At 39.5% G+C, this 14194-nt stretch overlaps 2 protein-coding genes and 1 long non-coding RNA gene across 3 annotated transcripts in view; 1 reads left to right on the forward strand and 2 right to left on the reverse strand.

Moving 5' to 3' along the window:
- Positions 1-14194, forward strand: part of LOC310739254 — a 430707-nt gene that overhangs the window by 225444 nt on the left and 191069 nt on the right. The window lies entirely within an intron of this gene.
- Positions 1-14194, reverse strand: part of LOC310737268 (craniofacial development protein 2-like) — a gene marked incomplete at its 3' end in the record, with an annotated part of 390247 nt that overhangs the window by 224478 nt on the left and 151575 nt on the right. The gene's annotated exons all lie outside the window — the stretch shown is intronic.
- negr1 (neuronal growth regulator 1) overlaps positions 1-14194 on the reverse strand; it is a 197736-nt gene that overhangs the window by 75953 nt on the left and 107589 nt on the right. Inside the window, exon 5 of the mRNA XM_083563892.1 lies at positions 2473-2593. Within this exon, the coding sequence (XP_083420018.1) occupies positions 2473-2593 (121 nt within the window). The remainder of the gene's footprint in view (positions 1-2472; positions 2594-14194) is intronic.

A 14194-nucleotide genomic window follows, 5' to 3' on the forward strand; every position in this document is an offset into this window, starting at 1 on the left:
CATTCTTATATCAGCCATACCAGTTACTATAAGGATGGTGCTTATGTCAAATATAACAGGTCCTATAACATCCTTGTGTCAACTACAACAGGTCCTATAGCATCCTTATGTGAATTATAACAGATGCTATAACACCCTTATATCAGCTATAACATTTTTACGTCAAATATAACAGGTCATATAACATTCTCTATGTCTGCATATCTGTCTGTCTGTCTGTCTGTCTGTCTGTCTGTCTGTCTGTCTGTCTGTCTGTCTGTCTGTCTGTCTGTCTGTCTTATAAATAGATTGGCGAGAAAGCAGAAAAGCGAACAAACATCTTTCTGTGCGTAACAAACGTAAAAGTCTTATGAATTTAGCAAACTCCAGAAGTAAAGCCAAATACGCCTCCTTGGCAATTTGAATAAATCGAGTGAAGCCTATAATTACAATTAGCGCACTGTGAACTGCTGATTCAGATCGTACTCAAAAAGAGTGGGTAAATGACGGGTAATGGGGTAATTTGGTATTTAAATTCAAGAACCGGCACTCGACTCGACGCTGATTGACGCGTAAACGCCGAACGCTCTTTACTGCCGCTGAGGTTATGCAAACATTTAATTAAAATGCAAGGTTAAGCCTCGTGCTATACGGTTCCCTCCGTAGCAGGAAGGCCGGAGAGGAGAGGGAAGGGAAAGGAAGGGAAAAAGGGAGAAAGGAAAAAAAAGGGGCGTGAGCTAGAAATAATCTGATTGAATTTTAGATGCACAGGGACCCATACGGGGTGAAGCGCTCCTGAGACTCGAGAGGATGAATAGTGATTATGAATATTCAACAAAAAAAAAAGGAAGAAGGGAGGGGGTTAATCCCATGTGTCCCTGAAGCGCAAAAAGAGGAACTTTTCTCATCTTATTATACGGCACGAATTTTCACAAGGCAACGTGGATCTGATACGAAGCGCTTCCCAACATTTTCTGAGCTCAAATTGAGACTAGACGCTGTGTGTTTTTTTTAAGCATCCTATTCCACATTGTGTCTCCATTCGCTGTTATAATGAGCTCCACCCTTCCGAAGATGTTCCACAAGCTTCTGGTACACTGATGAAGGTGAGGTGAGGAGGTCTGGGGTGTTGTCCAATTCATCTCAAAGGTATTCAGTAGGGTTGGAGTTAGATAGCAGGAGATCTTTCACTCCAAACCATAGAAAGCAGATTTAATGGAGCTGGCTTCTTCTCATGCTGGAACAGGTTTGGATCTCCTAGTTAAAGTGAAGGGAAAATGTTCTGTACCTTCGGGTGGAAGAGGCAGGTGTCCCAATACTTTTGTCCATAGAATGTAATACCCAGACATTTTATCAGCATGTGAAGGCGTTTTTATTTTTATTTTTACGCTTAGCTCTCCTCCCGTGTAGCACTCAAAAACCAGAGTGTGTTATAACATCGTTATGTCAACTATTAAAAGGGCTATAACATCCTTACATTAAATATAAGTACATCCTTATGTCACATTAAGCAAGTGAAATTCTTATATTAATTATAACAAGTGCTATAACATCCTGATGCCAACTATAACAAGTATAATCATTGTCAACTATAACAAATGCTATAACAGCTTAATATCAACAATAACAAGTGCTACAAAATCTTTATGTCAATTATAACAAATGCTAAAACAAAGTCAATTATAACCGGTGCTATGCCGTCTTTATGTCAACTATAACAAATGCCATAACAACCTAATGTCGACTATAACAAGTGCCATAAAGTTCTTATGTCAACTATAACAAGTGCTATAACATCCTTATGTCAACGTAAACTACATCCTTATGCCAATTATAACAAGTGATATCCTTATGTTAACTATAACAAGTGCCATGACATCTTTATGTCAGCTATAACAAATGCTATGACACATCCTTATGTCAACCATAACTACATCCTTATGTCAACTATAACAAATGATATCCTTATGTCAAATATAAAAAGTGAAATCATTATGCCAACTATAACAGATGCTATAATGCATTACCCTAATGATAACTTTAGGTGCTTTGCCATCCTTATGTCCACTATAACAAATGCTATAACAATGTCTACTATACCAAGTGCTATGTCATTTTTATGTCAACTATAAAATTGCTATAGCAACCTAATATCAACTATAACAAGTGCTATAACATCCTTATGTCAGCTAAAACAAATGCAAATTTCTCACTTTTACCTCTTCTTCCCTTTGTATCACTAAAATATGGGTGTGTTATAACATTCTTATGCCAACTATAGCAAGTGCTATAACATCCTTATGTCAACTATACCAAATTATATTCTTATCTTAACTAATGTATAGCAAGTGCTATAACATCCTTATGTCAAATGTAACAAGTGAAATCATTATGCCAACTAAAGCAAATGCTATGACAGCCTAATGTCAACTATAACAAGTGCTATAACATTGTTATGTCTACTATAACAAATGCAAATTTCTCACTGCTTACCTCTTCTCCCCTTTGTACCACTCAAACACCGGAGCGGGGACGGCAGCCGCCTCACACCTCAGCAGCGCCGAGTAACCGTTTGGGAAGCCGTTGCTCTTCGTCTCATGGATAAAAGGTGGAACTGAAGCGAACAAAAAAATAATAAAACACGCACGATTAGAACATGATAAACCTCAGTCGTACAGCAAAAATCTGGGTTTCATTAGTATTGGCACCCCTTATTAATGAATAATTAATGAGAGAATACAAGAAAACCAGAGACCCTTACTGAGGACCTTATAATATTTCACCATATTTGAAGACAAATCTACGATAAACAACAGTAAATATTCATAAAACTCTTAATTGCTGTTGTTTATTATTTCTTTATTTGATTTATTCTTTACTATTATCATCATTTACAAGGGGGCTGGGGGTGGGAGGGGCTGGGGGGATGGGTTAGGTAGTGGACGCATGGGTAGGACAACTTTCATTTTCTTTTTTCAAAACACGGAAACAACTTTTTAAACAAAGCATCGAAAACTGTCAGTCAAAATGAAATAAAAAAATTAATACATTTATTTACTGATAAAGTTAGCACAGAATAAACCTTTACAGAAACTCCCAGCCATTGTTCGAAATTTAAATCCCTCCTGCTGAGATCACGGAGGACGTGATTTCAGTCACATTGGTCTTTAGATTTATTCTTTAAAAAATATCAAAAGCTTCTTTCTTTTAAGCCTTTTTAAATTAACGCATTAACATCATAGGCTGAATATGAACTTATTGGGAGAAAATCAGTGTGAAATCGATATGAAAATCAGTGCCCCCGTGTAACCAAAATGGTATGATCCTTGTTCCATAACACCGCTGTGAAAATTCGACTGCGAGAACGATGTTAATCGAATCAGGCGTCAGATTTTTGACTCTTCTAGGTTTCTTCTAATTATTTATTATTTGACCCACACCAGAAGCTTATTCATTTATTTCTGGACTGATCTGCAGATAATTTTTCCAATTTCTTTCCTGATGAAATACCAACCAATGGAAAGTTTAAGTGAAATCAAGTGTAGTCCTTTCCACTCATTCTTTTCTAGGGTGCCAACATTTTTGTGCATGAATCTACTGATAATCCTACTAAAAACAAATGTACAAAAATCTTCCCTTAGGCTGTAATCACTCCATGAAAGAAAAAGAAAGAAACAATATGCAAGCTAATAGGGGAAAAAAGAAATCCCTGTAATAGTCGAAGCGAAAGGACTGTTGTGAGCGTGGTGCTGAGATGGTTCGGGTTCTCCCCTGGGCTGGGAACCGAAAATGAGCTGCACGCTGATAAATTGCTTAACGGACGCTTTAAAAGGCTGAACAGCAACGGCAGGTTGTGTGAGAATGAAATGAAATGGATGTTGTTCCATGTTCTCAAATATTGTGCAAATGACTGCACTGGGGTGAGAGAGGAGAGTGTAAGTACCGGCCATTTTATTTATTTCAATCTGCCCAAGAGAGAAAGAGAAAGAGAAAGAGGGAGAGAGAGTGAGAGGGAGAAAGAGAGAGAGAGAGAGAGAGAGAGAGAGAGAGAGAGAGAGAGAGAGAGAGAGAAAGAGAGGGAGAAAGAGAAAGAGAGAGAGAGAGAGAGAGAGAGAGAGAGAGAGAAAGAGAGAGAGAGAGAGAGAGAGAGAGAGAGAGAGAGAGAGAGAGAGAGAAAGAGAGGGAGAAAGAGGGACAGAGAGAGATTGAGGGAGAGATTAAGGGAGAGAGAGAGAGAGAGAGAGAGAGAGAGAGAGAGAGAGAGAGAGGGACAGAGAGAGGGAGAGAGAGAGAGAGAGAGAGAGAGAGAGAGAGAGAGAGAGAGAGAGGGGAGAGAGAGGGAGAGAGAGAGAGAGGGGGAGAAAGAGAAAGAGAGAGAGGGAGGGAGAAAAAGAGAGAGAGAGAGAGAGAGAGAGGGAGAGAGGGAGAGAGGGGAAGAGAGAGAGGGAGAGAGGGGGAGAGAGAGAGAGAGAGAGAGGAGAGAGAGAGCGAAAGAGGGAGAGAGGGGGAGAGAGAGGGAGGGAGAAAGAGAGGGACAGAGAGGGATTGAGGGAAAGAGAGAGAGTGAGGGTGAGAGAGAGAGAGAGAGAGAGAGAGAGAGAGAGAGAGAGAGAGAGAGAGAGAGAGAGAAAAACAAGAAAGATGTGATATCAGGGTGATGGATAGACATGAAATCCTTCCTCTGTGTTCAATCAACAGCAGAAAATCACACTTTTGCGTTTTGTTTTTTTTACGTTGAGTATTCAAACATCGTTTTTCAGTCACTCTGGTGCTCGGAAAGAAGTGCTATAACAGCCTTATGTCAACCTAAAGCATGATGTCTAACCTATGTACAGTAGATGTAATGTAAATGTAGGCATGTTAGAAATCATGTGGCGCTCATATAGCTGAAAAGCATTCAAACTTATGAAATGTGTTCTATGACATCCTTATGCCAACTATGACCATTGCTATAACATCCTAATATTAAGTATAATAAGTGCTATACAATCTTTCTCACTTATAACAACTTCTTTGTCAACTCCATCATGCGCAATAACACCTCCACGTCAACTAAAAAGGCTATAATGAGTGTTACAGTATCTTTATATCAACTATACCAAATGCTATAACATCCTTTCTGAACTATAATAACGTCCTTATGTCAACTATAACAAGTGCTAGAGCATCGTTATGTTAAATAACATCATTATCAACTATAACAATTGATATCCTTATGTCAACTATAGCAAATTCTATAACATCTTTGTTAACTAGGACAACTTATGTCAACTGTAAAAAGTGCTATACCACCCTTATGTTAACTATATTTACACTCTTATGGCAACTATAACAAGTGCGTTAACACCCTTATGCCAAATAACATCTTTGTCAACGATAACGTGTTATAATATCCTTTTGTCAACTATAACAAGTGCAATAACATGTTAATTAACAACATTCTTGTCGACTAAAGCAATTGATATCCTTATATCATCTATAACAAATGCTATAACATCTTTGTTTTAACTATAACAGCATCAATATGTCAACTGTAACATCCTTATATTAACTATAACACGCTAATGCAACTTAATCTTGCTAAACAAGCCTTATAACAAAGATCAAATGTGCTATAAAATCCTATAACACATGCTATAATGTCCTTTGTCAACTATAGCACATACTATAACAACCTGATGTCGAGCTATTTCAAATTAAGCTGTTATAAGAATTCATAATGAATTTATGAAGGCATATAAGCTGACTATCACTTATCAAAAATGGCTATGACCCACTAATGCCAGTTTAATGTAGTGTTTATGCCAGCAATAAAAAGGGTATGTAGTACTGAAGTACCCGGAGATACATCATCAGTTTCCTCAGATGCCACATTACAGTCACACTGATGCACCGAAAGAAAAAACAAACCTCCTTCTGATCACAAAAATACAGCAGCTAACAAATTCCGAACAGATACCAAGAGATGACAATACGGTAAAATGTATAAAAATAAGAATAAAATATAATGTGTGATTCTACTTTCCACAACAGAGAGAGAGAGAGAGAGAGAGAGAGAGAGAGGTAGCTTGATGTTATGTAGTACTGCCTAGCGTTAAATTGCTTGCAATGTCTGCATCTCAGTCAGCTGCATTTATATTCCAGACGCCCAAACGTTTGAAAATCACCTGCGAGCCGCGGAGGTGCAAGGCCGTGTTCAGACTATTTATTTCTGAACTCTGGCTTGCGTGCAGGTTGAAGAGGGCTTCATGAAACCTGCGCCTGCTAATAACTGACATAAACCTGCATGGGCGTTTATAAAGGGTTATTACAACAGGTGTCAGCTGCCGTGAAAACTGATTGTTGCACTGATGTAACCCCTGAGCCATGAAATAAGCATGTGCTAGGACATTTTACAGGCTGACTTGAGTTATGAACGCTAAGTGCGTTCATAATCACTAATTCATAGCCAAGTATACATTTACGTTTGCGGCATTTGCGACCCATCGTGTCCAGGGCGACGTACAAAAGCGCTTTGAGTCTCTATCAATGAATTTATTCACACTGGTATGCTGGAAGATTAAGATAAATCAGCCTACAGCTCTGCACTTTACCTCCGTAAAATACCTCTCTTTTACATCCCATAATAAAATATACAGAATTGGTTACCTGCTATGGCACTGCTATGGGTATGCATAAAAATGTTATGAGCAGGAAATGATCAGGATTACCAGAAATATGCAGTATCATGACGTTTTAGCCTTTAAAGTGCTATAACTCCTTATGTCGACTATAAGAAGTCCAATGACATCCTTATGTCAACCTTCAAGTCGAATGGTATTGTACCATACATCACTGGTATAGATTATTTGGCATATGTACATAGGTCAGCCTGGAAAGTGTTATAACAATCTTATTCCAACCTTAAACAATATTTATTGCAGCTGATGTATGTTTCAAAAATTGATAAACTTTAAATTTGTGTTTATTTAAAATGGTATGAAGAGCCTGTATTGATGTCTGTACTGCCATAAGTATTCATACAACTCTTATAGGCATGAATATCCCTGACATGCACTGAGCTACAAAATCAGCTGCTATGATGTATGAACGCAGATCAGGCAGGAAATTGTTATAACTACTTATTGACATTAACAACCAATTTAATAACAGCTTTATGTCAAAATATTTAAACAAAATGTCAGTTAGAAATAGCGTTCGTTATAGCTGACATCTGCTGCAACAATGCCTTGTAACTGTTTAACATAGTTATATGCCAGACATGTTTATAAATTAATATTTATAAATGTGTAGTTCAGTATGGTAAAACTTATGAAAGGCTTATGCAGATGTCTGTCTGGCCATATATGTTCATAAGCCTCTCATAAGCATTAATAGAGCAGGATTTATCAGTGATACAACCCCTCTCATAACTTACAAACCACAATCAGTCTGTAAAGATCGACCATACCGTCGATCATCATGATATTTAAACGCAGGCGGTACAATTAAGTGTTATAGCGCAACCTTACCTCAACAAAAGCTACAGAGGTTATAACACTTGTGTGTTATGAACAGCTTATAAAGTGTTAGAAGCAACAGTGACGAGCAGTGACTTAAACCAGGATTTAGAACTATTGAAAGCCTTTTCCAATAAAGTCTACGCAGTTATAAAGGGCTTATGTAGAGGTCATGCAGCCTTATGAACACCAGCCTGGCTGATTACTATGCGATTCTTCCAACGATCTGCTCTTTCTCCTGGTCGTTGCCGGTTGTTAAAGTGATCTTCAGCAGTTATTCGCCGTAAATACGGAGAGATTTCAGTTCGCCCATTTCATCACCGCTAAACAGCACTGGAAGGAGATAGGCTTTAAGTACTCACGATGCAGAGATTAAAAATTGAACGCGAAGTCCATAACGCATATTCCGGAGCATTCCCGGTGTCAGATCGTTGACAGATGGTACCGTTTTGCCCAGTAACATGAAAGGTGTGTAAAATAATGTGGATAATGCAACACGACGCAATAACGATGCAATGCCCAGAAATCCAAAATGTTACTTCAAGGAAAAAACCCTCACATCGCTCCACACCGCCGCTATACGTACGACTCCGGCGGTCTCTTTTTATCATTCGAATGTGTCTCATTTCATATTAAATGTGCTCCGATGTTTCCTTGGCTCCTCTCGTGCCTCCATCTGGGCCTCGGAGCCTTGTTCTTTAAACAGATTATTTTCATTATTTCTTCTCTGCACGCTCTTCGGGGACAGCTTGAAAGTTGCTGGACGGGAGACGAACGCAGCGTGGAAGAAATCCTGCCATATGCATTCGAAAGGTTAGGTTTTTTTTTTTTTTCCTCTTTCTTTAAGGGCGCCAAGTGACGGAGCAAACGATGGGAAAAAGAACAACAACCTTTGATCAGTTTTCTTTTAAGAATTTGAAACAGGACAGAGAGGCGAAATTGAATTATGATACAGGAATGTAAAATGAGGATGTAAAGGAATGAATTTGAGTACAGTGGCATTACATCCAAAGTGCTGCACTGTTCTTCAGTGGTATTGGGGGTCGAGTAACATGTAGAATATACAGTATGTATACTGTATATAAACGAGGGGCGTTCAAGTCAAACTGGGATTTTTGCGTTTGAAAATATTAGTACATATTACAAGAAGTGGAAACTGCATTTCTTTCTTTTCCCCTGCTACATGTATACACTTACCCCAACCCTCAACTAACACCTGGAAAGATTCACCATAGAATGACTTGTCAGTGCGCCTGAACCATCCAAAGGATGGACTGCACCATTAGGGAACCACCATGACCAGAATCATCACATTTACGCCATTGGCAGATGCTCTGATCCAAAGCAACTTACAATGATCTCATTCATACAACTGAGCAGTTGGAGGTTAAGGGCCTCGCTCAAGGGCCCAGATGTGCAGCTTACTGGTGGTGGGATTTGAACCCATGACCTTCGGATCAGAAGTCTAACGTCTTAACCAATGAGCCACCACTTTTGATCGGAAAGGTCGTGGGTTCAAATCCCACCACCACTAAGCTGCACATCTGGGCGCTTAAGATACCACTTCTGATCGAAAGATGGTGGGTTCAAATCCCTGCACCACCAACATGCCAATACTGTGGGTGCTTGAGTGAGGATTTTAATCCTCAATTGCTCAGCTGTATAACTGAGATTACCATGAATATAAAAGTAAAATTGAGCAGGTCGGTCGTTAAATAAACAGCTTAAAAAAAAACACAATGACATCGCAAACATACAACTCGAGCCCGAGCTAACATTAACACAGCTAACTGACACAATCCACGACCTCCAAGATCCTTAAACGCTAAATAGGTTGCTCGTCAACTAAACAGAATTGCTAGATTTAATCAAATGCGGGTGGAGCTAGGCATGATACATGTCACTGATTGGTCAAGGACAGGGGTTACAGAATCTTTGGGATTTTTTTGCAGATTTTTCGGGTGTTTTTCAGGACCGGAACGTTCACGTGCAGGGTTTGTCAATGTGACAAGCTGTAGTTTTTTTACTTAGTTTTTTGGTCTTTTTTAACCCGAGAAAACACACTGGTGGGAGAAAGACTGTTTACAGCTATGATAGGAGCTGCAATGTCGTTTTGTATCTGTCTTTAATAGATAGAAAACTGGAATAATTTACAAGTTTGTGATCGATTTGAGTTATAAGAAGTTATAGAATATGATCAACTTTCCGAAGGTAACCGGAGCTCCACCTTCAGGCTGATTATTTTGAACAATAAAGTAAGGAGATGAAAGTCGGGACATTTATGGCATTTAGCAGACAGATTTCAGATCGAAAAATCATAAAAATATCAGGAAAGACAGATTTCAGCCTGAATCACCAGCTCGTCTCATTTGCCTTTTAGAGCCTCTGCTGTCGGGATCATCAGAATTTTTCCCTCTAATTAGATAAAGCCAATTCGCTGAGTTCAGACCCAACAGCAGCACACAGGATTAATAATAATCTTAACCTCAGAGTTTAGGAATAAATCTAGTTCCATTCATCCCCAGTGTCAGTACCACCAGCCATTTTCAGAGAGGTGAGAAGGAACTGGTGCTCGACCCTGAGTGACATGTGGAGTGACACTCCCGTAATGAATCAACCACTGGCCCGGATTCTTCTGGGGGTTCTGCTCCGTGTTGGTGATGATGGGGGGAGGGGGTGGTGGCGAGAGGGATAAACGTGGCCTGAAGACTTTTTGAAAGACATCCTGCGCTGGAAAAAGAGAGGGAACGCCGGCCCTTGTTTACCTCAAACATTTGGTGCGTTAGGTGACATTTTGGCTGCGAAAGGAAGTCAAAATATTTATCAGCCATTCAGGCGTGTTAATCAGATGACTTTCCAGACGTCCGAGATTTTTACTCGCTGAGTGGAAAGGACGGAGTTGTGAGGAAAACAAAAACAAATAAAATAAATAAATTAATTAATTAATTAATAAAAACATTAGCCAACAAAAAAATAAGATAGATAGATAGATAGATAGATAGATAGATAGATAGATAGATAGATAGACAGACAGACAGACAGACAGACAGACAGACAGACAGACAGACAGAGTAGGAAAGCTGTTGAATGAATGAATAAATAAATAAATAAATAAATAAATAAATAAATAAATAAATAAATAAATAATCAAACAAACAAACAATTAAATGAATAAACAAACAATAAGTAGACAGACAGACAGACAGACAGACAGACAGACAGACAAAGTAGAAAAGCTGTTGAATGAATAAATAAATAAATAAATAAATAAATAAATAAATAATTTATTAAATAAACAAATAAACAATAAACAGACAGACAGACAGACAGACAGACAGACAGACAGACAGACAGACAGATAATTAGATAGATAGAAATTATATCTTCTGGTCAGATTTTCACACATACAAAGGGAGTGCACAAACTTTTGGCCATAGCGCATTAGCAGCTAAATATTAATTTGTATTTATTCATGTTTGTTGTGAATATTTCCTAAATGCATGGAGCATTGAGCTGCGGTCTGAGACTCACATAACGAGCGTCATTAAAACAGATTATAGGGATTATGTATTTGCGTACAATTCTGTAGCCCTTTGATGAGAGAATACGATCTCCCATTCCTGCAAATCCACTACATGAATGAAAAGAATTCCGAATTCAATGCAAATACGTCCCTCGCACGTTTGCTGATTAAATGACATCACGACTTCTGAGACGCCACTGGATCAGCGAACGCAAAGCGCCAGTGTATATACGAATATCCATCTAATCCGAGTCTTTTACAGGCTCCATAACAGGAGAGCGCAACTGTAAATCATGAGCAAGTTCCTAAAGTTCGAGCAGATGGAGGATCTGAAAATGGCGTAATCACTGTGTGCTGCAGGGTTTATTACTCATTGATCATGAAGGCAATTGAACACTTAGACAGTCTCATTTACATTCTTCCAACGATTACTTACAGTACTACATTTATAATCATTTGGAAAATGGTGCAGGAACTCAAAGTGTTCTGGTGTTTTAATGGTAAAGACCAAAGGTAAACCGTTTGGTGAATCTGAATCTGGATTGCGATTGGGTGAAAGGAAGTTCAGATAGGAGTTTGGCGCGTTGAACACAACCGTAGTTTGTGTTTAGCGGTTGAATCGGCATTCTAAATGAATACGCTGGTTATGAACACCTGTAACCATGGCAACTTCCAGTTCCGGTTTCATCCAGAGTGAGAAAGCTATTGAAGACGTTTCCTAATGGCTTTACTGATCTCCAGGAGGATTTCTGCATGTGGAGAAACTTATATGGTGAATACGGTGATTTTGATAAACGCCTCGAAGGCATGACATGAATTTGGAGACGAATTTGAGAAGAAAACACATAAAAAATAAAAATAGATAAAAAAAAAATACAAAAAAGAAATAAAGAAAAACAGCATCAGGAGTTCAACAGCTTCATAATTAGTAAAGATGTAGCACAGAGACACTTGGTTATCTTATGGCACTACTTTTTCTCTGGGTGTGATTCGGAGCAGCATTTTAGCTCTAACAAGACGTGTATAAAATGCGTAATAAAAACGAAACAAAAAGTGAAAGAAAAATGGTCTTGTCTGCCGCCACATAACAGTTTGAGGTGGAACCACAGAGGGCTGGAAAAGCAGTCGCCCCAATACTCTATTCCATGTAGTATAACCCTATAATATACAATATAATCCTAAAACCTCGTTCCATAATATCCATTAAAAAAGACGTGACGAAAAAAAACCTCCAAGTGGTGTTACGAGTTTATTAGATGCGTATCAGTGACGCGGTTCATCACCGTCTGGCGAAAGGTCCTCACTTTACCATTACGCCAAAATTAGATTTGAGTCTAATTCCCTTTATTTGGTCTCGAAATGTCACTCTGATGGCGACATTATTTGCGAGTCCATGCCTGCTGATCCTTCATTAGCTTCAGCGACGTGCGTCCACCTGCATGTGGGCACGTCCCGTGATTAATTGATGGCTGAGGAAAGATTTATTTAGCCACGTAACTCCGGTCCACTGAGCATTTGTCTTTTTTTTTAACGCTCACACAGATTAATGCCGCACCTTTCCAGCCTGTTTGCTCACAGGTCCGGTGTTTGGGCCGTTTGAGGTTTGGGCTGTTTTTTTATTGCTCGAATGTAGCGATGAATTCATCAGTCCATGACTTATCGGCTTACGAACAGGAGAAAAAACAAATAAACGGCTTTTACGCGGCGTCTCCGGCTCTTCCGAGTCGTCCGGCGCCGGCTTGTGCAGCCCGAGATTTATTAATTCATTAAGATTTCCATTTACTATTCAAGAATAACATCATGTTCCTCCTCTAATACGGCCGATCCTTATAAATAAGCGTCGAGCCGGGGGAAAGGAAACAAAGGCGGGGCGTCGAGAGGAAGCGTGAGCGAGCCCCGAAATCCATTCCCGCTGAATGGAAATCATTAAGCGCAGAGCCACAAATCTCTGTAAATATGACAAATTAGCTTTCGTCGTAGCGCGCAGCGGAACGGCTTCCATTCTGCAGTAAATAGCGGTAAAGACGGTCAATCAGGACCACGCGGGGTTCGTCCGCAGGGCCTCTTCATGTCAATCCGCCCTAATTATGGGAGTCTTGATGAAAATGAAAAAAGTATACGGCCCTTTGCGGGGCTGAGGTCGGTGTATGCCGGGTTCGTTCGCTTTACGACTCGCAGTTGAAAATCGAAACGTACATTTACGACGCACTCGTATCTTTTTTTTTCTTTGTTTTTTTGTCCAATATCAAAAAAGAGCTTTCGATGTTTCTGAGCAACAAAAAGACTAAATGACTCATTTGATCTACTTCTCTATTTGTTTAATCACCCAGGGTGTAGTAATTATCAAACTCTCACTATACCAAATATGATCAATGCTCTAACGTGCACCATATTTTGCAATCTAACATCTAAACCTGGAATTCGAAGGGAAATTTCATTGGATTTTTTTTTTCTTGGGGAAGAAATGTTCGCTCTGGGGTCATTTGCACAAATGATACGTAATATGTTACAATCAAGAGTAACGTATATAAGAGATTGGATGAAGCATAACTTTTTATTATTAAAACTTTCTTTCAGCTTCTCCCATTAGGGGTCGCCACAGCGGATCATCCATATTCATGATCCGCACGTTTGATTTGGCACACGTTTTTACACTGGATGCCCTTCCTAATGCAACCCTTCTCATTTATCCGGGCTTGGGACCGGCATTAAGAGTGGCTGGGGATGGTTCCCTGACCGCGGATCGAACCCGGGCCGCAGCGGAGAGAGCGCCGCATCCTAACCACTAGACCACCAGGGAACCCCACAAACCAGCACACAGAATCTCCAGCATTTCAACCTGCATTTAGACAAATGTTCTGTAACTACTAGTTCAACAGTAAAAGACCTGGGAGTTATTTTAGAGCAACTTGTTACAAAAACAGCTTCTGCCACCTTAGACATATTGCTACGCTAAGAAACATGTCTATCTGATGAAGAGAAGCTCGCCCATGCGTTCATGACCTCCAGACTGGACTACTGTAATGCATTACTAGGTGGATGTCCTGCATCATTAATAAACAATCTACAGTTTGTCCAGAATGCAGCAGTCAGAGTTCTCACAAGGTCAAGAAAATATCACCATAGAACCCCAATCTTCTCATCCCTACACTGGCTTCCTGTTACGTTTAAAATCCACTACAAACTACTGCTA

The sequence above is a fragment of the Silurus aristotelis genome, assembly GCF_946808225.1.
Source record: "Silurus aristotelis genome assembly, chromosome: 2".
Classification (NCBI taxonomy): domain Eukaryota; kingdom Metazoa; phylum Chordata; class Actinopteri; order Siluriformes; family Siluridae; genus Silurus; species Silurus aristotelis.